The sequence below is a fragment of the Eriocheir sinensis genome, chromosome 24 (assembly GCF_024679095.1).
Source record: "Eriocheir sinensis breed Jianghai 21 chromosome 24, ASM2467909v1, whole genome shotgun sequence".
Lineage (NCBI taxonomy): Eukaryota > Metazoa > Arthropoda > Malacostraca > Decapoda > Varunidae > Eriocheir > Eriocheir sinensis.
The window spans coordinates 6,351,678-6,377,249 of NC_066532.1; the positions used below are offsets into that span (position 1 = coordinate 6,351,678).

The window sequence follows — 25,572 nt, forward strand, 5'->3', positions numbered from 1 at the left end:
GTGTTGCTTAACCCCTTCAATACAAGCAGACAAAACATAACCTCCATGCTATATCCTGGTTTTACAGACTACGTAGAATAGTCCAATGACCATGACGCACATACAGCGTCTCTAGGATATGGTTCGAGAGATGAAATGACTCATATACTGCGTCATGGTACTGAAGAGGTTAAGGTTACCCTTCTGACTGAACCCTTTGCCACACTCTTGGCATTCATGAGGTCTTTCACCAGTGTGTGTAAGGGTGTGGCTGCTGAGGTGACTCTTCCTACTGAACACTTTGCCACACTCATGGCATTCATGACATCTTCCACCGGAGTGTGTGGGTGTATTTGTTGAGGTCACCCTTCCCAGGGAGTCTTTTCCCACACTCTTGGCACTCATGCTTCCCTTCACCAGTGAGTGCAAGGCTGTGTCTTGTGAGCTTGCTCCCAGTCTTAAATCTTCTCTCACTCACTTTCCCTCTCCTATATGGCTGGAGATGCCAGCAGCAAAATGGTTGTGGTGGTGCTGGTTCTCCTTATCACCCCTGATCAGAGCATGCAGTATGGTGTTGTATGACTGTATGACAGCACAGTACAATATTATGGTGGAATTTCTTTATAGTACGGTATGGTAAGAAGGAAGGATCTATGTTTCTCCACCTTTCTGTACCTCTCCGTAGCAAGCCATGCCTGGTTGGGCCGGATGTGGACCAGTCTCAGCTCCCTCACCAAGCCTGAGGGGAGGTCAGCAGGGCAGCGACAGCAGTCAGCACACCCTATCTTGACCTCAACCCTCACTTTAGGGGTTGGTCACTGGGGTGAGTGTGGTTGGGAGGGTGTGGCCCTGTCAGCCCTCTCAAGGGACGACCAAACCTTGGCCTGAGTGAAGCTTGTCCAGGTGCCTGCCTTCCTAAGTGTGCTACGATTTCAGGTACAAAATTACAGCACAATATCTTATAGTGCTAGTACGGTACAAAGGCAGTACATAGGCACTGTACAAAGTTACGGTGCTGATTTTTTTCTTTGGCACAAAATATGATGAAGGAATTGCACCGTACCGTACTGCATGGTCTGGCACTGATCCTCACAGCAATGGTAGGCTGCTCCTGCTGGTCCTGGCCCCTCAGGCTGCTGCCCGGCCCTGCAGCCTCCACTGCAACAGAAGTCAGCGGCAGTGAGGACGCAGCGAGCGCTGGGCACAGCACCCGCCTCAGATCCTCACTGCTGCACCGGCACCAGGGGTGGCTGTTGGGACAAAGATCACAGCCTCATAGAAACATGCTCAAAATGAATACCAAAACCGTCTGCAAATTATATAAAAAAAAAGAAACAGAGTACATCACAGTTACTAGTATTCAACTCCAACAGTGACAACTGCATCAAAGAAACTGAGGCAAAATAGACGCAGAGCAGTGGCTGCCCTTGACAATCTGGAGGCAATCATGCAGCAGGCACCTGAAAAGCACCTTGTCAAAACCTTCAGGAGAAGGGAAGAGGAAAACAGAGACAGAACAATCCTGCAGAACAGGCAGCATAAAAAGGGCATCAAGAAAAGGACAGAATAGAGCAGAGAAGTGTGCAGAGCCTCGTCGCTTTAAGAGAAAGAACAACAAGTTAACGTGGATGAAATAAAAAAAAGTGAAAAATGAAATCAAATCATTACCAACAAGATTGAAGGAAACAAATCCTCAGAAAACAAACATCCATGAAGACAAATAAACTATCTCAGAGGCCAAGAAGTAAAGAATAAAGCTCTCTGTCGCTCTCTGTGAAGACACAGCAAAGGTCCCGGACAAGGAGACCAGACCCAGGCTGTTCACTTCCTGGGATGCAGTGACCTCCACAGGTCACTAGAAGGCTTCTGGCTCAATAGAGATAAAATAATACAACCACTTGTGGTGTACAAAGTCCACTACAAAACAATGGATGCAACAAACAGCCAACACTTGCCAAAACGTCAAGACATTAATAAATACTGGAGAGAGAGAGAGAGAGAGAGAGAGAGAGAGAGAGAGAGAGAGAGAGAGAGAGAGAGAGAGAGAGAGAGAGAGAGAGAGAGAGAGAGAGAGAGAGAGCTCTATTCTATTGTGGAGGCGGTGGCTGAGTGGTTAGTGTGCCGGTCCACCGTTTCACCCGCGTCCTAGATGATGTGGTTCCAATCCACCGCTACTAGCCAGGAATAGATGGCGCTATTATAAACACTTGTCTGCACTATGACGGGGCTGGGCCGACCACTAGGTTCAACCAAGAAAGCCTATCAGAGCTATAGGCCTGGATGTAAAAAAAAAAAAAAAAAAAAAAAAAGTTTTGGTAATTATATAGGAGTAAGTCTCAAAACAATGGCAAAGTGGTTTATCTGACACGAGCTTCCCCCAGTTCGTGCCAGGTAAAGGAGGTTCTACCGTACTTTTATTCTGTATAAAATAACATGTAAAAAGATTTTCATGTAAATATTTTGGAGGATATGAGATGCATTAATGGGATTCCTATTAATTCAAATGGGGAAATTCATTTTGGCTTATGAGTGTTGTGCTTTGAGAGCAAATTTTCAGAACGAATTAAACTCGTCAACCGAGGTATGACTGTACTTGCTTTTTTTACCCACTTTGTCATGCATAGTGGAGGCGTGTTGCGGCGGTGACTGGCCACAACTGGCAACTCTGAGCCTGGTGAAGCGCCAGACAGTGGTAACATATGTGTAGAAAACAATTATTATATCAGAAATAAATATCTTCTTGCCTTGAATCATCTGCAAAGATGGAGCAATTATTTTGCTGGTAGATTTTGGTGTTTTGTATAAACTTTTTTTTTTTGTTGTTTCCATCACAAATCCTTAGTTTCTGAGGCTGGGGTGAAAAACAACACAGTTTGCCGATTTTTTCAAAGCAGCAAAATCTCCCAGAAAAAGTTTTGTCCACCAGTTTGGGGCGGGTGAACTTTTACCTTTTCTTTCTTTCTTTCTAAAAAGGTTTGATTTTATGAGACTGAAATGAAAAAAAGTGCAGAAAAAAATCCTGTAACCATTTGAGAAAGCATTAAATAGCGAAAAATCACCGCTTTTCACCCCTATAGAAGAGACTGACCTCATGCGCACTGGCTACCCTTACTTCAATATTAGCCCCTTTCTTCTCTGTGGCAGTGCCCCACAGCCAGTCCTCCACGTACTGTGTAATCCCACACTTTGCATATATCACTCTGTGTGGCCTTGTCAGTGTCTGACATGTTTAGCACCTTCAAGCACGATTCGCTGGCCATATTCACGTTTTTTTTGAGAGGTTCAAAGATTGTTGTTGTCAGACGCTGCCAACCCTCACATCAACTATTTTCAAAGGCCATAAGGACCAGTCAGGTCCTCAAGTGTTTTTTTTAGGTTCAGGGTACAGAGGAAGGGTCACACTACCACCAGGGCCATAAAACTACCCCTGATAATGCCCACAGGGTACAGACGAAGGGTCACACTACCACTAGGGCCATAAAACTACCCCTGATAATGCCCACAGGGTACAGACAAGGGGCCACACTACCACTAGGGCCATAAAACTACCCCTGATAATGCCCACAGGATACAGAGCAAGGGTCACACTACCACCAGGGCCATAAAACTACCCCTGATAATGCCCACAGGGTACAGACAAGGGGCCACACTACCACTAGGGCCATAAAACTACCCCTGATAATGCCCACAGGGTACAGACAAAGGGTCACACTACCACTAGGGCCATAAAACTACCCCTGATAATGCCCACAGGGTACAGAGGAAGGGTCACACTACCACCAGGGCCATAAAACTACCCCTGATAATGCCCACAGGGTAAAGAGGAAGGGTCACACTACCACTAGGGCCATAAAACTACCCTTGATAACACCCACAGGATACAGAGGAAGGGTCACACTACCACCAGGGCCATAAAACTACCCCTGATAATGCCCACAGGGTACAGACAAGGGGTCACACTACCACTAGGGCCATAAAACTACCCCTGATAATGCCCACAGGGTACAGAGGAAGGGTCACACTACCACTAGGGCCATAAAACTACCCCTGATAATGCCCACAGGGTACAGACAAGGGGTCACACTACCACCAGGGCCATAAAACTACCCCTGATAATGCCCACAGGGTACAGACAAGGGGTCACACTACCACTAGGGCCATAAAACTACCCCTGATAATGCCCACAGGGTACAGACAAGGGGCCACACTACCACTAGGGCCATAAAACTACCCCTGATAATGCCCACAGGGTACAGAAGAAGGGTCACACTACCACCAGGGCCATAAAACTACCCCTGATAATGCCCACAGGGTACAGACAAGGGTCACACTACCACTAGGGCCATAAAACCCCTGATAATGCCCACAGGGTACAGACAAGGGGTCACACTACCACTAGGGCCATAAAACTACCCCTGATAATGCCCACAGGGTACAGACAAGGGGTCACACTACCACTAGGGCCATAAAACTACCCCTGATAATGCCCACAGGGTACAGACAAGGGGTCACACTACCACTAGGGCCATAAAACTACCCCTGATAATGCCCACAGGGTACAGACAAGGGGTCACACTACCACTAGGGCCATAACACCACCCTGATAATGCCCACAGGGTACAGAAGAAGGGTCACACTACCACCAGGGCCATAACACTACCCCTGATAATCCCCACAGCACACAGGGTACTGATGAAGGGTCACACTACCACCAGGGCCATAAAACTACCCCTGATAATGCCCACAGGGTACTGATGAAGGGTCACACTACCACTAGGGCCATAACACCACCCTGATAATGCCCACAGGGTACAGAAGAAGGGTAACACTACCACCAGGGCCATAACACCACCCTGATAATGCCCACAGGGTACAGAGGAAGGGTCACACTACCACCAGGGCCATAACACTACCCCTGATAATCCCCACAGCACACAGGGTACTGATGAAGGGTCACACTACCACCAGGGCCATAAAACTACCCCTGATAATGCCCACAGGGTACTGATGAAGGGTCACACTACCACCAGGGCCATAACACTACCACTGTTCACACACTTTGCTTTTCATTGGCGTTGTATTACTTAACTTTCCTCACTGTAATACACTAGTACACTATAATTTTGAACTTTGTTGCTTGAATCTCTTTTTGTCACTGCTTTTCCTGGTACTTACTCAAGCACTTGTGCCCTTTTTTCCCAGCACTGCATCAGGAACACTTTTGCCAGCTTTACAGTTCTTCTTTCTATTTCCTTTGTGTCTCCATACAGCCCATCACTGTACAGATTGCCCCGTTGTCCTCCTCTAGCCTCCTAGACCACTTCTCCCTGCCTATTACTGTCACTACTGCTGCTATTCACTCCCCTCTCTGTCATTATTTTTTTCATTTAATTTCTTGGGGACCCGCAGGGGGCTACTCTTCGGTGGCATGATATGCAGGGGTTGTGCAGGGGATTCAAGGGGCCAGGACAGGATTAGGATAAGGGTTAGGATGAGGAAAGGTATTGGGATATGGTAAAGGGCCAGGATTAGGGAGATAATGATTGGTGATCCTATTCCTAAATGTGTAAAGAGTGGGACTATTAACTACATGAGATGGGAGATAATTCCACTCTTGGATGCTGCGGGGAAAGAATGAATATTTGAATATACTAGTGTTAGTCTGGTAAGTGTGGTATTTAAGGTTGTGGCTGCCTCTAGTGGATTGTGCAGTTGTCGGGTGTAAATAAGTGTCTTTGTTTATGTCTACTAAATTGTTTGTAATTTTATACAGCATTTGTTGTCTGTGTATTTGTCTTCATGTTGCTAATGGGTCTAGTTTTATGTCTTGTTTAAGCAAAGTGACTGATTTAGTGTGTCTGTAATCACATCTGCCCCATCTTGCAGCTTTGTTTTGTATGGCTTCTAATTTATTGATGTTATTGTTAGTGTGTGGGTCCCAGACGGTGTCACAATATTGTATGTGTGGCCGAACGAGTGTTTTGTATGCAAGAATTTTGGTGTTTGTGTTAGACTGCTAAGGTTCCTATGCAAGAACCCCAGGGCTCTGTGAGCTAGGGCTCTGATGCTGCTCACGTGTGTGTTCCATCGCACATATGCTGAGATGTGTATGCCCAAGTATTTGTGTGAAGAGACAGTGTTTAGGTTTGTGTCATGGAGTTTGTAAATGTAGGGAATAGGTTTGTTAGTATGGATGAAATGGATGTGATGGCATTTGTCTGGTCTAAATGTCATCTGCCACTTGGCTTCCCAGTCTTCAAGTGCAGCTAAATCATCCTATAGTCAAAGACAGTCATCCCTATCTAAAATGGGTCAATACACTAAGCTGCCATCTGCAAAAAGTCTAGTAGTAGAGGTAAGTAATAGTGGGAGATCATTAATGTAAGAAAGGAAAAGAAGGGGGCCCAAGACAGTGCCTTGAGGTATCCCAGAAGTTACAGGAATAGATGAGGATTGACTACCATGAAGAACAACTCTCTGCCGGCGGGTAGTCAAAAACGTGGTAATCCAGTTAGAAAGTTGTCCTCGTATACCATAGAATTCTAATTTAGCTAACAATCTTTAATGGGGAACTTTGTCGAAGGCTTTGGCAAAGTCAAGTATTATGGCATCAACTCTAATTTTGGTGTTGTTAAAGGACTGCAAAATGTCGTGTGTGGTCACAAGTAATTGAGTCTCGCACGAACGTTTGGGCCGAAAGCTCTGCTGACTGTCAGTCAGAATGTTTTGCCCATCAAAGTGGTCCATTATATGTCTATGAATTAAGTTCTAAAACTTTGCAGGGAACTGAGGTTAGCGAAATAGGTCTATAATTAGCAGGGAGGGTTCTGTCTCCAGATTTAAAAATTGGTGTCACATTTGCCAAAAGCCAGTCCTGAGGGAGTTCTCTGGTTTGTAAGGTCTGTGAAAATATAACCTGCAGGATAGGTGCAAGAATGCAAGCATTAGCTTTTAGCATCCTGCAGGGTATATTGTCTGGTCCAGTCGCTTTGTCAGTGTCAGCCTCAGATAATAGTTTCTCAATTCCTTGGGTGTTTAAATAGAGGGGAGGAATCATTGGGTGTGGTGATGTTGGTATGTCTGACAAGTCTGCATGTTCTTGTGTAAAAACAGATTGGAATTGTTTGTTAAGTGTGTCAGCTTTATCTTGTGGGGGTGTGGCCAAGAAAACGTTGTATAGTAGTGTTGTAATTCTGGTCGAGTCTTGTCTGCGTGCTTTGAAGAAGCTGTAGAATTTCTTGTGGTTTTGTGTGTTTTGTGAGAACAGTGGATGTGTATTTAGTTTCTGCTTGTTTAGTTTCTTTTTGTTGTGTTTTCTGTATGTTTTTGTAGTGTTCCCAGTGTTCTGTATCGTTGTAACGTTTTGCTGTGTTGTATGCCTTTACCTTGTTTCTGTGTAGTCTTTTCAATTGTCTATTGAACCATGGTAATGACCAGTTTTGTGCGATAGTTTTCTTGGGTATGTGTTTGTTCACTGTGTCATGTATAAAGTCTCGTAGTCTGGTCCAATTTGCCTCAGCAGAATTGGCCATTGGGTATGTGTTGAGGAAAAAGTCTATAAAATCAGCTAAGTCTTGAGTTATGGCACCCATGGCTCTGTTGTATAAATAAATAAATGTTCCTGGGTAGTTGTTTTCTGTTGTTGGTCTAATGTTTGCATCAATGAGTACCATGTCATGGTCACTAAGACCTGGCAGTACTCGTGTACGTGTGATTAAAGAAATATTGTTTGTGAGGAACAAGTCTAGTGTGTTGGATGTGACCCCATGTCTTATGTTAGGATTGTTTCTTCCTACACTAACCTGTGTGTTTGTTGGGTCATGTACTGTTTGTGTAAGTGAGTGTGTGTTGATTTGTAAGTTTCTCCTATCAGTGTGTGGTAGTATACTGCCTTTGTGGGTGGGGTTGTCCAGTGTCGCCTGTGTTGTCCAATCAATGTCAGGGAGATTGAAGTCGCCAGCCAACCATATGTTTTTGGAGGGGTCAATTTTGGATAGGGATTCGTCAAGGGTCTGCAGATATTCTAAATTGAAATTTTGGGGATGATAAAAGGATCCAATGAAGAGAGTTCTACAGCCCTGAAGTTGTATTTTGATCCAAATTATTTCAGAGTCCACGTTTAGTTCTGTGGCTGGAGTTGCTACTAGTTCTGGCTTTGTCGCAATGAGGACTCTACCGTGGTTATTGTCAATTCTGTCCTTTCTGTGTAGGGTCATATTATAGGGACTGTCCGTCGGGAAGACTTCACTGTTTTTATGTCAGGAGTGAGCCAAGTCTCTGTCCCTATAACAATGTCTGGGTCATAAGTCAGGAGGGTTTGATGAAAGGCGGCTCTTTTGTTAGTGATGCTGCGGAAATTGATAATGAGGGCACGGAGGGAGGATGACCCCTTGGTGATGGAGTCATGTGTGGAGGTGGTAGTGGTGGATGAGGGGGAGCTGAGCAGAGCTGTAGCAAGAAGTAGTGAGGCCCCCCCCCAAAAAAAATTGTGGGGCCCAATACAGACAAATGAGTTTTACATTTTTTTTTTTTCAGTAAAAGTAAGGAGTACAGCAATTAAAAAACAACGAATGATGATGTTATATATTTAAGTGGAGCTGGGCTGGGCACAGCATGGGGACACAACTGCTAAGCAGGCCTATCAGAGTACAAAAAATAATGTTTCTCTTAACCCGGCAACTTCGGCGGACCCCGTTTGGGGCTCCCATGAGTCGGTCCGCTGAAACGGCAGACCCCGTTTGGGGCTCAGCTCAAAACCCCTAATTCAAGCTAATTGTAGGCGGTGGCAGCATGCCCTGGGTCATTGTGGTGGGTGAGTGATCTTGAGGTGGGCTTATTTGTCAGAGGTGGTGCTGTAATGTCATGGCAGACTGAATTAGCTATCCATACAGTAATTACTTGTCAAATTCTCTAAAGTAGACAACAAGTGACTCTCGGCTAGATGCCACGCGTCATGACTGTTTATTTTGTAACAAAAACCACCCAAAAAGAATGGTTACGAGAGGAGTTCTCTGATATACATTCCATGCTCTTTTCTTAGTCTCAAAATGCAGTGTAATGTTGACGTTTCTCGGCCACTTCTCGGCTTTCCCATAGCCGAAGCCCACGGGTTAACAAAGTATGATAATTTAAATGCAAAACAATCATTAAAAGTTTTTTTTTTGAGCTTTGTGGTCTGAAAATTTATTAACCAAAGCATCAAAATCAAGAGATCTCACAACATCATGTTCAATGGAGATGATTCCTAGAGCAGACAGCCTGTCATCTGACATTGTTGACTGCAAAATATTTTTTTTATTATTTTCATTCTACTAAAGCCTCTCTCTGCACTTGCAACAGTAACTGGAATTGTTAACATAACAGTTGAATTAATGAACTGAATTCAGAAATGTTTGTACCTTGTAGACACTGGACGGTAAAAGGCCACTAAGGTGTGGACAGGTCACGCCTCGGCCTCAAAGTTACCGCGTTAAGCCGTTAATAGGTGATGCTACAGTAAGGTTACTGCATACCAACAGAATTTTTATTTTTATTTTATTTTTTGGGCAATACAAGTTGGGTGCCTCATTGTTTTTTTAAACATAGTAATTTATAATAGTATATTATACATCATTCTTATTAAGGTAAGAGGCTTAAAAAAAACAGCATGTGTACATGTACAACGTGTTCTCCCAACCAAAACAATAGGCTAATTCTTCCTTTCCAACGGTTCAGGATGATAATTTTTTTTCCTCTATTACACAGCTGATAAATATGGTAATCTAACTTGAAAACTGGGTTGCCTTTTCATCTCTCTCTCTCTCTCTCTCTCTCTCTCTCTCTCTCTCTCTCTCTCTCTCTCTCCTTTCTCATAGTTGGGGGGCCCCCTGTCATTCGGGGCCCCCCCAGATGAGGGGTATGGAGGGTGGTTGCTACAGCTCTGGAGCTGAGGATAGAGGATCTATTGGGGATGGTGATGGGAGTTATGGATAGGGAACAGGATCTATTGTGGGAATGATTGGGTGTGGAATGGTTTGGGTGAATAGGGGGAGTGGATGATGTCTGGGGATTGTCTGCTGTCAAGTCTTCAAGTCGATTCTGAGTAGGGGAGGAACTGTCCAAATTGTCTCTCATAATTGCTGCATTCTACAAAAGCCGTCTTGCCGCAGGTCAGGTTTTCAGCTCTGTAATCTGCCTCCCAGGTGACCCCCACACCTGCCCGCCTCCCTCCAGGTGAACAAGGCACCTGGCCACCACAGTGACCAAAACTCACCCTCGGGGCAGCAGGTGAACCTGATGGCACGGGTGAACAAGGTGCCTGGCTACCACAGTGATCAAAACTTACTTCTTGAGGGTTTAATGGGGCTAGTTAGGTTGTGGGATCACTGCCTCCAGAGCCCCGTCAGTGGTAGTTGCTATCAGGTGTTTTAAGTTTGTCGTTCTGTCACGAGTGGGGATTAGTTCCTGTCGAGTTGCCCCGACTTCTGCAGGAAGGCTTCTGTACACTTGAGAGCTTGGAAGGCCGTGTTGGGGCTGAGGGTGTCACTGCCCAGCAGGTCCTCTAGGGTTGGCCTGTGAATGTGAACTTTGGTTAGGGATGCTCTGAGGTTGGTGCGGAGGGAGTGGAATCAGTATTATTCTACTTTCTTCCCAGTCTCACAGCAGTACTTACCACACTTCTCATCAGTTAGATCTCATTATTCTACGCATTTTGAACCCCATTTATGTGTGCCGCAAACTGCTAGAAATGCTGCTGGCGATTTTTGAAAGGTTAGTGAGTTTTTTGCAGCCGCCTCGGGGCGTCACGGGGGGACTGGGATACTTTCTTCCCCATTTCTTCTCACACTTCTCATTGGTTAAATTTCATTATTCTATGCATTTTGAGCCCCATTTATGTGTGTTGCAAACTGCTAGAAACGTCGATAGCGATTTTTGAAAAGTTGGATAATACTGACGTAAGCTAAAGCATGACAAAGCACACCTATATGCGGCGGCGGTGTTGTGAGAAATATCTCCTCGAGGGGGGCGAAGCCTCCCCGTTAGTTAGGTTATGTAAAGTTTGGTTGTAGTAGTTTAAATATGCTCCCCCACCCAAAACCCCTGATTTCCCACGGGTCCCCCAAGCTGAACCTCTCTGCGAGCTATTTTGTGGCTGTGGCGGCAGGTCCACAAAAGGCATTGAACAGTCAATCATTTAGTGATTTCCGGAGAAAAATACTATCTCCATGATAAACAGCATCATATTTTGTTCAGAAATAAGCAATCAGCATCTTGAAATTAGTAATGTTGATAAAACGAATCTTTACCAAGACATGTTCCTGGACTGATTTAAATCTCGCCTCCTTCCTCTTCCCATATGAAATAATAGGATGTGATTTGTTATGTAAATCATGTACTGTTCTTATTTGCCACGGCATTGTCTCTTTTGCAAAAGGCCAATGAGATGGATGGATCCGTGCCGAGTTGCCAACACAACATAGCGGTGGAATAAGAAATTACGAGTCGCTCAGAGTTAGTTACCCATGAAATGTCAACACATGTGGGTATTACGCTCTCCCTCCCAGTCCCCTCCATTGTGCCCCGAGGCAGCCACAAGAAAGTCACTAACGTTTCAAAAATTGCTAGCGCCGTTTCTAGCAGTTTGCGGCGCACATAAATAGGGTTCAAAATGCATAGAATAATGAGATCTAACCAATGAAAAGTGAGAGAAGTACCGCTGTGAGATGGGGAAGAATGCAGAACTTTACCGTGGAATCTTGGGCAGTGAAGTAAAATCTTATCTGGGGGCAACGGGTGGTAAATATGGAGAATCACTACGCGCCTCCAATATTGCTCCCACGGCATTACTAGCGTTTCCAAGCTATCACATACTGTTGTGTTACTCAAGTTTTACCAGCGCATCAAACATATACTGCGTCTACAAGTGGTGATAAGGAATAACAGATAATATTCCTGCCCCCTTCAACAAAATTAAAACACCTGGTAGTGGGGAGGGCTATGAGGACCAGGGAAATTGTGGGGTAAAAGCAGCTATTGCAATGATGCTGTCTACCTGAAATAAAGCGTTTCTGTGCTATACTTACAGCGAAAATATACACAGTACGCTCTTGAGTTTCGCGCTCACTTCGTTCCGAAGGTATAGCGCTAAACTCGAGGATCGCAAAACTCGAGGTATTGAAAACACTGAAAAAGCACTTATTTGTTCCGACACATGGAGATTTTTTTTTTTTTTTTCACGTGCCTGTGGCGCCGGTAGACTATCCATCTGGGCCTGATGGTTGGGCCCGGGCCCGTCATGGCGCAGGCAACTGTTTATAGTGGCGCTATTATAATTGGCTCATGCTGCCCCCCGGAGCTTACTTTTTTCCTCCTTTACTTCCTTGTTATCACAAAATACGTACCTTGGAAAAAGGAAGAAAACAGGAAGAGGGAACGGGTCGTCTTAAAGCCACAAATGAAGCCTTACGATTGAGTAAGCTCTGAAAACACACTTGTGATTCGCTGGGAGTCCGATGACGTCATCACCGGCGCTAACCCAATCAGCGGCCTCACTGCCTTAAGGCGGTGTCACACTGGCCGTTTTCCTCTAACCGTTGTGGCTACTAGCAACGCCCATACGCCCATCCGAGAGCGAGTTGTCGGTTGTCCGTAAGCTGGCGTCACACTGAGCCTTTTTCTTCCCACCGCGTTGGCGGCAGCTTGGGCAACCGGCAAGTTTTTCGTGTGTGCGTCACACACATAAGGGGAAATTAGAAGGGTGTGGGGGGAAGGGGCAGAAGGGAGAGTCAGGTCATGTCATGATACACACACACACACACACACACACACACACACAGACAGAAAGGGAAATGAGAAGGGTGGGGGGAGGGAGGGGCAGAAGGGAGAGTCAGGTCACGTCTTGACTTGTCAGGTCATGTCTTGACCTGAGTCAGGTCATATCCTGATCAAAGCCCTGATCTGACTCTCCTTTCTGCCCCTCCCTCCCCACACCATTCTTATTCCCCTTTGTGTGTGTGTGTGTGTGTGTGTGTGTGTGTGTGTGTGTGTGTGTGTGTGACATGTCAGGACCTGACCTGATCTGAGACAAGTCATGTTTTGACCAAAGCCCTGATCTGACTCTCTTTTCTGCCCCATCCTCCCCACATCCTTCTCATTTCACCTTTTGTGTGTGTGTGTGTGTGTGTGTGTGTGTGTGTGTGTGTGGCAGGTATGGACATGACCTGACCTGTGTCAGGTCATGCACTGACCAAAGCTCTGACATGAGTCTCCTTTCTGACCCTCCCTCCCCACACCCTTCTCCTTTCTCCTTGTTTTCATCCTCTCTGTCTCAACTTTCACGAAAGGGGCTCATAACCAGAGTGAAGCTACACACCTCTTGAGTCGGGGACTCGCGTGGTATTGAGGCTGCGCCAAGTCTAACCAAACGCAACAGGGAGGAGGCGGCGGCGGGAAGTTCAAACACGGTTAACTTGTTAATAAGTCTCTCTCTCTCTCTCTCTCTCTCTCTCTCTCTCTCTCTCTCTCTCTCTCTTTCTTGTCATAGCCACAATGTTTGGAGGAAAACGTCCAGTATGATACTACCTTTTTAGGTAGCGTGCGTGACGCCGATGGTAAGTAGACGTGACCCATACATGTCAAAGCAACGCAAAACTCAGGGTGATAATGTGCGAAAGTCGGAATGGTAAGAATTTAGGACTAACCGTGAAACTCGAGAGGGGACTGTATTTTGTAATTAAAGTCACCAATGGCCGTGCCCTGTGGGCCATCACCATTTTGATGGCGACACTGCGCATGATCAATAAATGCACGAAACTTCTCTCTTGCTAAGGGATCAAGTGTTTAAGGAAAATCGAGTATTAAATGTAAGAGATTCCGGAGTTCAAGTAGTTGGTTTGAGAGGCTTTTATGTTGGTTTCATGTGTGCGAAGAGTATAATAGGCGTTGAAGTCAGCTGTTTCTTGGCTTATCCCTGCACGGGTCGCCATTCATCAGTACTTGAAGAGAAGAAATGACAGAGGTGGGCGTGGTACTGAAAAATCAGTAGTGTGGTTGCGGTAGTGCGGTACTTTTTCCGGAGTAGTGCGGTTGCGGTAGTGTGGTCCCATTTTCTGCTTTCCCAGTGCGGTACGCGGTGTGCGGCACTGCGATAGCGGTAGTCAAAATAAAAAATACTCCAGTGCCTATCCTGGCTATCCAAAGGAAACATGCTAAAACTAGTACAATGAAAAATCATCCGGCACCACGGACGGGTCCGGGGTTGAAATGGCCGGCAACACGGAAGTTAAAGAAGACTCACAGTGTAGTAGTTTAATCTGTCTATTTAGTATTTAATTTTGAACAATAACTGAAAAGTCAGAATGATTGAATCACTGATTCTGATGACATACCGACTAACTGATTGAGTCTGATTCACTGTAAAAAAAACATTTCTATGGGCATGCCGTGCTGTAAATGTCATCTTTGATAGTTTTCAAAGTACCACAAAAAAAAAATACCGCATGATTTTTTAGTGCAGTCCGTGGTAGTGCGGTATTTTCAGAAATTTTGCGGTAGTGCAGTACTTTTTTTGTGATGCGGTACTACCGCACTACCGCACTAAGTACCGCACTTGCCCATCTCTGAGAAATGGTGGACGGACGTGGTAGACATTCGGTCCAGTAAAGGTAAGGGGGGGTCCAGGAGGGGCGGAGCCTCCCTTGGTTAGCAGGGGGGTCGAGGGGGGCAAAGCCCTCCGTTAGCACATCGTAAAGTTTGGTTGGAATAGTTTAAATATACTCCTCCACCCAAAAACCCCGACTTCCCGCGGGTCCCCCAAGATCGTTGGGGGAAGGGGACTAATTCGGCCTTTTTCTTAACTTTTAAGTACTTCCACCTTCATATTAAGGTTAAGGGATATGTATTTAGTCCCTTAACCATAATATGGAGGTGTAATATCGTATTATAGAGGCGCGGGAGTGATTCTCCACAATGGACATGTTTCCGGTTCTGGGAAGAGCCTAGAAATGCATTGTTCCACGAACCAATGATAACTTAGTGCACATATTACAACCTATAAATCGCTAGTTTACTGGATATTGGAGAGATATCTCAAATTCTTCTCATCTCACGGGGAGAAGCCACCATGAGCTTGTGACGTCATCAGGCATGAGCAGAGTACAGCAGACGACAGTACCAGTGTTGTGTCCATATTTACCATTGTTTTTTTATCAGCTATGGCCACTCCAGCTACAAACTGCGCCCAACAGGTATGTTATAGGTGCTTACTGAACACCTTAAGAGTGTTGGAAATATGTTATATTATTAAAATGGGAGTGAAATCAACTGATTCGCCTCTACTCTGTAGAGTACCTCAAAACTTCTTGAATAATGGGCTATAGGTTCTCAGAGGGTGTATGTATGAACATATTGGAAAGTATATATGTTTATTGAGAGAGAGAGAGAGGTGAATAAGAAGACGAATGTAGCCAAATATTTCATTATCAGAGGACGAGACAGTAGTGAGGTGGAGAGAATAGTTGAGTTTGCAATTAAAAGTTAGTCCGAGGGGGAACTAAAGAGAATAATCAAGGTAGAATTTATATTAGTATGAAGGAAACTTGCCTAACCTAGAGAAAACAATGGCTCAAGAATGTCAGAGAGAGAGAGAGAGAATCAACGCCTGAAGATGAATAAGAAGAAAACGAATGCAGACCAATATTTTATAATCAGAGGACGTGACAGTAGAGAGGTAGAGAGAATAGTTGAGTTCATGATTAAAAATTAGTCCGAGGGGAAACTAAAGAGAATAATAAAGGTTGACTTTACTTGCACAAATGATCAGATGGTATAGTTATTGTTTTGTTCAGAATATGTTTTCTGTGGCAACACTAGTCTCACCTGGTTTACTCACCTGTCAAAGAAATTAATCACTTTAGTAAGTACAATGAGATTGTATGGAAAAATATTAATCATTGCTGTTGTGTATCCTACAGCTTCACACCCTAAGAAATGTGTTGGTTTCATTTAGAAAACACAGTAGATCTAATATAGCTACAGTGCCATGAAAACGTTATGTATACATTATACTCAAGTTGAAATGATCTTCACAGCAGTAAAAATGACATGTGGACACTGGGAGCTGTCGTCGAACAGCCAACCAACAATTTTTCCTTACTGCAGGATTCACTGGCACAGACAGAAATATCTTCCGTGGAGAACTTTTGACCGTACTCTTGCACATTGGCACGAAGCACCAACGACTGCTGGTTACGTTTCCAGGCATTGCTAGCCACTAGAGACATACACCACAACACAAAATTTCAGAGAAACATAAAGTTGGCGGCCTTCCGATGTGCCTAGTGACGTCACGACCAATCAGCACCCGTTTCCAAGTCACGTGACTTTTCCTCAAATTTAATCCATATTTTATACCACGTAAACTATTTTACATGAAGAAAAGGTACAATTCTAGTGTTTGCCCATACTCCCCCCCTCACCCCCAAAACAAGCTTGGGGACCTGTGGGAATGCAGGGTTTCGGGTGGGACACAAAATCTGTCGCAATCGCGTATTTTTGTGGGTGTGGGTGTGGGGGGGGACAAAAATTCCCTAATCTTGGGAAATTTCCTACATTTAGGGATTTTTCCTCCCACTGCCACTAAAATGAGTGTTTGCGACGAATTTAGTGTTCCCCATACGGAAACCACGCATTCTCACTGGATCTCCAAGCTTGTTTTCGTAGAGAAGCGCAGTGAACCCACCAAACGATGCTCACCTTACCGGTCTGGCGTGGTGCCGGAGGCCATCTGCGCCCACATTAACCGCCTACACCACACTCATGCCCTCTCTCTAGCACTGGTGCCAGTAGATTGTCACCCCATCACAAGGTTTCTGTCCTGCTAGTAGTGCAATGCGGGGAAAACTGAGAAATTGATAACCTGTAATAACTGATGTGTTGACCGACAGATGAACCAGATGTGGAGCTGGTGGTGTGACTACGCCTCAGCCGAAGGTGCCAAATGATCATTAGTTAGTTTTTTCACGAAGGATTGACGAGCAGAATTTTTCACCTGTATTGAGTGAGAGAGAACCAGTTGCTTCGGAACTCCTTCTGAACTGGTAGAACAGGCCAATTGTATGTTAACTAAACCACTGATAAATGCGTTCACTAGCCTCTGGCTAGCACGCGGGCAGTGGGGGGGGGGGTGAGAAGCCGATGGTGTGAGAGAGTCTCCCTCACACACCGTCTCGACCTCACCCCCACAGGTACGTTGAACCCAGCTCCTAGGGAGCAAGCTTGTACGTGTGTTATCTTGATATAATGTTAATGTTACTTAAAGAGTTGAATTGACACACACTGTCTCGACCTCACCTCCACAGGTTCCCTAGCATACTGACTGAGCTGGTACCTCACTTGTTGTGTGTCAGTAGTACGTGAACATCCCTTTTTGTGTGGGCTTATGATCACCTTCTTGGTATCTTAACTCCACACGAATACCTTGCCCCCATGATCATCCTTGTGAACACATATCGATCAGTGGTTGAAGGGATACATTTTATTGTATAATTATGCACCATAGAAACTTGACTAAGGTAGTTTTTTTTAGCCATGGCCAGGACTCTATAGATATATATTCTATGAAATGTTCTGTGATGAGTATGCCCTACTGGTGATTGGAATGATGAGTTGTAATCAGTATTGTAAAGTAGCTCAGTAAAAGCTCGCAACCATTACAAACAGAATAATGAGTTGTCAATGGCATTGTGAATTAACTTCAGTAAGCTCGCTACCATTACCAACAGAATGATGAATTGTAAATAATATTGTTACTAAACTTCCATAAGCTCGCTACCATTATATACCAACATAATGTGAATAAACCTCATAATAATTTAACCTTGTGTTGTGTAACCCTAACAACCAGGAAGCACACTTCTAGTGAGATAATAAAATCAGAGGATCAAAGCTGAAGGCAACACAGTAGCATCCGTGGCACCAAACACGGTGTATCTTCATTGTTTATCACTGACACAAGCAAAACCACCAGCTAGCCGTAATCCGTCCAACACCGCCCCTTAAACAGTACTGCGGGTTCTAGAGCAAGTGCAGGCTCTCGAACCTCCTGCCCAAGCTGTTCGAACGCGTGAATCCTGACTGACCGCATTTTGAATCTGCTTCATGGGTTCGTGTTCCCAGTATACAAGGGGATTGTGGATATTGACTTCACGCCTCCAGAATACGATAATACGCCTCCATTTATCATAGTTAAAAAACAAAATACATGTCCCTCAATCATAATATGAAGGCGGCGCCAGTAGCGGATCCAGATCCAGCCCCTTCCCCCAACGATCTTGGGGGACCCGCAGGAAATCGGGGTATTTGGGTGGGGGAGCATATTTAAACTACGTACTCCAACCGAACTTTACGACCTGCTAATGGGGGGCTTTGCCCCCTTCGACCCCACTGCTAACCAGACGGTCCGGCGGCAAGGGGGGCTGGACCCCCCCTCTTAAAGTACCCCAACCGAACTTTACGACCTAACAGCTAACTGAGGGACATTGAAAGAGGTGCTTACATCCCCTTCTTCAACATTAGCTATTACATTACTGACGACGCCAAGACGGTCTGGTAGCTTCACCAGACCCGTCCTCCTCCGAAGAAGCTTTGTCACTAACCTGCTTCACACGTTCGTACGTGGTACCAAACCTGCTTCACACGTTCGTACATGCTACCAGTAAGTGAATACATAGTCGTACATGATGGTTGCAAGATTCTTATGACGTAAATTACTTACCGTTTAGATACTTCATTATGACCTTTATACTGTAACAGGGGGGCTTTGCCCCCCTCAAACCCCTCTTTGGTATGGAGAGTGAGTGAAATTGCGTGGTTTCCGTACGTTGTAAAAAAATCCCGGAATGTACGAAATTTCCCTACATCTAAGTAATTGTAAGGAATTTCCCTACATCTAGGGTATTTTTCAAACCCCCATAACTCAAAAACTATGCATTTGCAATGCAACAACCCCCCCACATGTAGGGAATTTTCCTTAATTTAGGGATTTTTCTAGGGAAATTTTGGAAGTCATTTTTCAGTGATTTTGGCTTCCCCCCCCAAACCCCGTTTCCCCACAGTTCCCCAGGCTTGTCTTGGGGGGTAGGGGGGCTGGAGTGGCTCAGGGGGAGGCGGACTTCTTAGAAAGTATTACTGCACGGGTGAACAAGGCGCCTGGCCACCACAGTGATCAAAACTCACCCTCGGGGCAGCGGGTTATCCTGATGGCACGGGTGGTAATACTTTCTAAGAAGTCCGCCTCCCCCTCCGCCACTCCAGCCCCCCCTACCACCAAGACAAGCCTGGTGAACTGTGGGGAACCGAGGTTTGGGGGGGAAGCCAAAATCACTGAAAAATGGGCTTCCAAAATTTCCTTAGAAAAATCCCTAAATGAAGGAAAATTCCCTAGTCTTGAGAGTAAGGAAAGTCCCAACTTTATAGCCTAATAGCCCCCCTCGCCCCCTGCTAACTAAGGGGGGCTGCGCCCCCCTCTGGACCCCCCCACATGTATGATGCGCCGGAAAATCGTGGTTTTTTTTTTTTGGTGGGGAGCATATTTAAACTACTCCAACTGAACTTTACGACCTGCTAACGAGGGGGCTTTGCCCCCCTGGACCCCCCCACATGTACGGAATTTTCTTTAATTTATCGATTTTTCTAGGGAAATTTTGGAAGCCCATTTTTCAGTGATTTTGGCTTCCCCCCCAAACCCCGTTTCCCCAGGCTTGTCTTGGGGGGTAAGGGGGGCTGGAGTGGTGGAGAGGGAGGCGGACTTCTTAGAAGTATTACCGCATGGGTGAACAAGGCGCCTGGCCACCACAGTGATCAAAACTCACCCTTGGGGCAGCGGGTGATCCTGATGGCACGGGTGAACAAGGCGCCTGGCCACCACAGTGATCAAAACTCACCCTTGGGGCAGCGGGTGATCCTGATGGCACGGGTGAACAAGGCGCCTGGCCACCACAGTGATCAAAATTCACCCTTGGGGCAGCGGGTGATCCTGATGGCACGGGTGAACAAGGCGCCTGGCCACCACAGTGATCAAAACTCACCCTCGGGGCAGCGGGTGATCCTGATGGCACGGGTGAACAAGGCGGTAGGGATAGCGGTCAGGTCAGCCTGGGCTGCTGTCAGGCCTCAATTTAACCTCACTGTTTTCCTTCTGTTGTTTGTTTGTTCATTAGTATTATTACTTGTTTTAACATACATAATGAAAAGGTAACTGACTGCAAATAAGCTGTTATTTAACTATTATTGTATAGGAATATGCTGGACAAATAATTTATTCATTAAGTATGCATAATAGTGATAATGATACAAATACATCAATTGAAACTTATCAGCGAAGTCTTAAATGTTAAAGAACATAATGTCAAGACATATGAGCTTCTTGATAGGTCAAGGAATATACATATACAAGTGTAACACACACACACACACACACACACACACACACACACACATTATAATGGTACAGTATAATTCGTGTGTAAGACACACACACACACACACACACACACCACGCCGTATAATGGTACGGTACAATTCGTGTGTAACACACACACACACACACACACACACACACACCGTATAATGGTACGGTACAATTCGTGTGTAACACACACACACACACACACACACACACACACACACACACTGTATAATGATACGTATACCTTGCCACGAAGCAAGGCAACGGGTTGTAATGTTCAAATCATATCATTTATATATAGATACCATATATATCGTATGATATTCAAATTCATATATACACAATATAACACATTCATCTTCACATCAGATAACATGTTTTTCATCGTATCCATGCCGTATCAAATACTCATTATAATCACATCACATTCATATTCATAACAGCATCACATCTCAGTAACATGGTATATATATATATATATATATATATATATATATATATATATAGATATATATATATATATATATATATATATATATATATATATATATATATATATATATATATATATATATATTGTTGTGCTGGAAGCTTCCCCCGGCGACCATAGGCCTCTAGAAGGCTCCCGGAGAAACGAGCAAAGGGGCGGGGATAAAGGCGAGCCGTGCGCGCCCCCCCGGGCGCGGCCCGGCGCCAGGCGGGAAGTGTTGCCAACTCGCATATATTTTTGCTACATGTTCTTGTATGATCTGAAATATACTGTAATATTCTAGACTGTACTGTTCTGGATATATATAGGAGAAGAGGGCGAGAGAGGGCCAGTCCCAGTGATAGTAAGCTAGTGGTAAGTGAAGAGTCAGAGTGAAGTGTACTACTAAGGAAGAACATTAAACTACAGAAACTGTGCAAAGTGTTTACATATCTCCCTCCCACGGAGTCTCCTGACGGTGACGCGGAACCCAAGTAACACGTCCGGCATAACACTGGTGTCAGGAGTGTAGGCATTTGTTTTTCGCCATGGAGACTCGTTCCCAAGCTGCCCAGAGGGACGACATGTTGACTGAACTTTTGGAAGCCTTGAGACTACAGGGGGAGAAACAAGAAAGAGCACTCCAAGAACTCAAGAACAACAAGAAAGAGCACAGCAACAACAAGAAGGAACTCCAAGAACTCAAGGAACAACAAGAAAAAGCACACCAAGAACTCAAAGAACAACAAGAAGAGCACAGCAACAACAAGAAGGAACACTCCAAGAACTCAAAGAACAACAAGAAAGAGCACAGCAACAACAAGAAGGAACACTCCAAGAACTCAAAGAACAGCTAGAAGATCGCTTCACGGGATTACAGCTACAGCTAAAAGCAGTACAAGATGGAAGTGAATCAGTGCGAAGAGAAATGACTGATGTGACCACGAACTTGGGACAACGCCTGATAGAAGTGGAGAAAGAACACACAAATCTTCAACAAGAGATGGAGGTGGTACGGAGACGACACACAAAGAAATACTAGAAGTAAGTGACAGAGTGAAGGCCCTTGAAGACTGCTTGGCTGGAAACGGACAGCCAGTGCCTGCAGGGGCTAGTTGTACCCAAGATGCTTCTCCTACGCAAGTCCGGGGTAGTTTGAGCCCTGTTTCGCCTGAGTTTATCCCCAAGAAGTTCCGCCAGCCCCATGGGTCTGCTGGGTTCGCCTGTTAGAAAGAAGCCTCAGGAGTTTGATGGCAAGGTCTCCTGGGAGGCTTACCGCGCTCAGTTTGAGCTGTTGGCAGCTCGGAACGGATGGGATGACCAAGAGTGCGCGGTACAGCTGGCCACTAGCCTGAAAGGGGCGGCGCTGGAGGTCCTTGCTCAGCTCGACAATGCGACAAAGGGCAGCTACAGCGGGCTGGCACAGGCGCTGGAGCAACGATATGGGACCAAGCACCAGAGCGAGCTCTTCAGGGTTAGGTTCAGAACCCGCAACAGGAGGCGCGGCGAGTCTCTCCAGGAACTCGCTCAGGACCTTGAGAGCATGGCGCACAAGGCATACCAGGTGCCACCCCTGACCTGCTGACGGTTTTGCTGCGTGATCAATTCATCGATACCCTGGACAGCCCTCAGCTGAAGATACAAGTGAACCAAGCTAAGCCAACATCAATGCAGGAAGCTCTGGCACGTGCCATGGAGTTTGAGTCCTTTGTTAGGTCTAGCTTATCAAGCTTCAGGGACGACTCGACTTCTGGCTTTAGGGCACGAAAGGGCGCTGTCAGCGACACAGACAGGTTCCAAGGAACGTGCTGGTACTGCGAGAAGGTTGGGCACAAGGAGAACGAATGCTATAAGAGGAAGAAGGAATATGAAGGTGCCGCTAAGAAGAAGCCCAGGGAAGGACCCAAGTGCTGGACCTGTGGAGAAAAGGGGCACTGGAAGAATGAGTGTCGGAAAAATGTGCCCCCAACGAGGGACCACCACTCGGGAAACTAAGAAGGACTGGTTCACGGGGGCAACGACCAGTCTGTCCTGTACATGCCCCGAAGATATCAGTGTGCAGGAGAACCACCATGACAAGCTGCCAAGTGGAGGGCAAGGTTGACGGAGTGTTGTGGCCTGTGGTCGTCGACACAGGCTCGGAACGCACATTGGTGCGGCCTGACGTGGTGAGTCATCGTCGGCTTCCTAAGACGCCGCATCGACTGTGCGGAGTCACAGGACACTACGCAGAGCTCAGAGGCCCAGTGGACGTGAAGTTTGAGCTCGGAGGAAAGGAAGAGTTCCTCTCTGTGTACGTGGCCGACATGGATGACCCCTGCATCCTAGGAGTAGTTATAATATTGCCATACTGGCTTGTTTTGGCGGGGCAATATGGCGTGGGGCGGGGCGGAATAATCAGCCGTAGTGGCAGGCTATTATATCGGCTTGTTTTGGCGGGGCAAGGGAGCGTGGGGCGGGGCGGAAAACACGTGGGGCGGAGGGCGGAAGGACATCCGTAGTATCCTGCGCCATACCGGCTTGTTTTGGCGGGGCAAGGGTGCGTGGGGGGGGGCGGAAAAACACGTGGGTGGGGGGGCGGAAGGACATCCGTAGTATCCTGCGCCATAGCGGCTTGTTTTGGCGGGGCAATGGGTGTGGGGCGGGGCGGAATAATCAGCCGTAGTGGCAGGCTGTCATACCGGCTTGTTTTGGCGGGGCAAGGGAGCGTGGGGCGGAGGCGGAAAGACTTCCGTAGTATCCTATGTCATAGCGGCTTGTTTTGGCGGGTCAAGGGAGCGTGGGGCGGGACAGAGGGATCGGCAGTGACCTGCTATGGGGAGGGAGCGCGGGCTGTGCTATGGAGCGGTTGGTGGGAGGTGACGAGTCCGGGAGCGGCGAGACATGGGCTGCGCCATGCCTCGTTCTGTCTAAGAGGGAGCGTGTAGGGTGTAGGGTATGCGGTGACCGAACTGGTAGCGTACTGGGTTCACATTCGCCGCGTGGTGGACGACGCGGGTTCGAATCCCAGGATACCACTCGGATTTTTCAGTCGCCGTCGAGGGTTTATTAACAAGTAACGGGGATACAGAAATAAACCAGAATCATTTTATAATTTTATTTAACCACGCAAAAAAGAAAAACACGTCTTAGTAATAACATACAAACACACGCAATTTAGATGGATGCAACTCGTTTCTTTTCAACAGAGATGGAGGTAAGATCTTGGGTGTAAACGACGGATTGAAGGCAGATTTTTCTTCCTTTGACGGCTGCTTGTCATCCTTTGTCTCCTCCGCAGGGATGGAGCGTCAAATCCACGGTGATTTCGGCTGAGGGTACCTTGGAGTCGTTCTTTGGAGGAGATGAGATTCCTGTATGGAGCATCCTCGCAACCTTCAGCTGCCATGCTCAGCATTTCTGCGTCAGCGTTTTCCCGCCTCGCGGTTTCACCTGGAGAACAGTAATAATTACTCGAACGCCTTAAAGAAATGGATGAGTTATCATTCCATATAGATGCATACATACCGATCTTTGGAGGGGGTGCTTTGTAGTCTGTGATGATACGTTTCTTGTGCTTAACAGCACCACGTCCTTCAGTCTCCCTGCTCGGTGCGTCTGCATCGACACTTTCTCGTATCATGCTTTCATCTGGTGAGTTGCGAGAACAGTAATAATTAATGTTGATTACCAGACCATCTGAAAACAAACAAGAGAGTAAATACAGAATGAGGAAACGGTATTGATGATTTAACAAACCATGTAGATAGCAACTGATGTCACTTACCGAACGTGGTTGACGAGAACCGTTTAGCCATCACGTTGCGTATACACTTCAACTTGCTGGTAAAGTGCGGTTGTAGTAGGTGGACGTCTGTGTTTATATGCATCAGTATGGAAACCAATTGGCAACCCATACACGCAAGTGTTGCGATAGCAGCTGTTCCTCTAGCATACCTCCAGGTGTTCTCCCGCGTCTACCCCTCTCTTTAGCATGGCACCATGCTTTACATGATAACGTTGCAAATCTCTCGTCGACAATGCCTTGCGTTACTAAGTAAGCAGAATGTTGTTTCACATTGTGGTAATGGAAAGAGTTTGTATCCCAATCGCGTGATAAGTTTATCATTATAGAAATGCTGTCCTTTCTTAAAGGTTGCATGGAGGGAATACATGACACGTTTAAGGGGGTGATGACTGAGGAGATAGCAAAAGTACATCGTGTAAATGCCACACACAAGGGATTGCAGACCCTGTAATCTATATGCTAATCTATACACCGTCATATACGGATGTACTTGTATAAAGTGATGTAATGACAGTGAATACAACCTTGGATCTAAGTTATAAAAGAAAAAAGTGAGAAAGCGAGAGAGAGAGAGAGTGAGAGACAGTGTAAGAGAGAGAGTGAGAGACAAAGAGAGAGAGAGAGAGAGAGAGAGAGAGAGAGAGAGAGAGAGAGAGAGAGAGAAAGAGAGAGAGAGAGAGAGAGAGAGAGAGAGAGACAGAGAGAGAGAGAGAGAGAGAGAGAGAGAGAGAGAGAGAGATATTTTGAATAGAAATAAGAGAAAGTGAAAGAGAAATAAAGAAACGAGAATAATTTAAAGAAAGAATGGAAGAGGCAATAAATAAAAAGGAGAAATAATTGAAAGCCGTTTTCTATAGGTAGCTGGTAACCATGAAAACATCTGTTCGGGGATGG

General features: G+C 45.9%; 1 protein-coding gene across 1 annotated transcript; it reads right to left on the bottom strand.

The window, feature by feature from the left end:
- Nucleotides 1-24,047: 24,047 nt before the first annotated feature.
- Nucleotides 24,048-24,709, bottom strand: LOC127003095 (uncharacterized). The gene is made up of 4 exons (XM_050869509.1): nucleotides 24,658-24,709; nucleotides 24,399-24,569; nucleotides 24,213-24,323; nucleotides 24,048-24,094 (listed from the first exon to the last, which is right to left on the bottom strand). Exons 1-4 carry the CDS (start codon nucleotides 24,686-24,688, stop codon nucleotides 24,048-24,050), a joined length of 360 nt encoding a protein of 119 aa, XP_050725466.1. The 5' UTR covers nucleotides 24,689-24,709.
- Between the last annotated feature and the right edge of the window lie 863 nt (nucleotides 24,710-25,572).

Bases quoted from the DNA above. Each gene is read 5' to 3' on its own strand.
- LOC127003095 (XM_050869509.1), bottom strand. From the start codon at position 24,688: ATGGCTAAACGGTTCTCGTCAACCACGTTCG. The intron at 24,570-24,657 runs GTAAGTGACATC...GTTTGTTTTCAG, and splicing joins GTTCTCGTCAACCACGTTCG to ATGGTCTGGTAATCAACATT. The intron at 24,324-24,398 runs GTATGTATGCAT...ACTGTTCTCCAG, and splicing joins AGCACCCCCTCCAAAGATCG to GTGAAACCGCGAGGCGGGAA.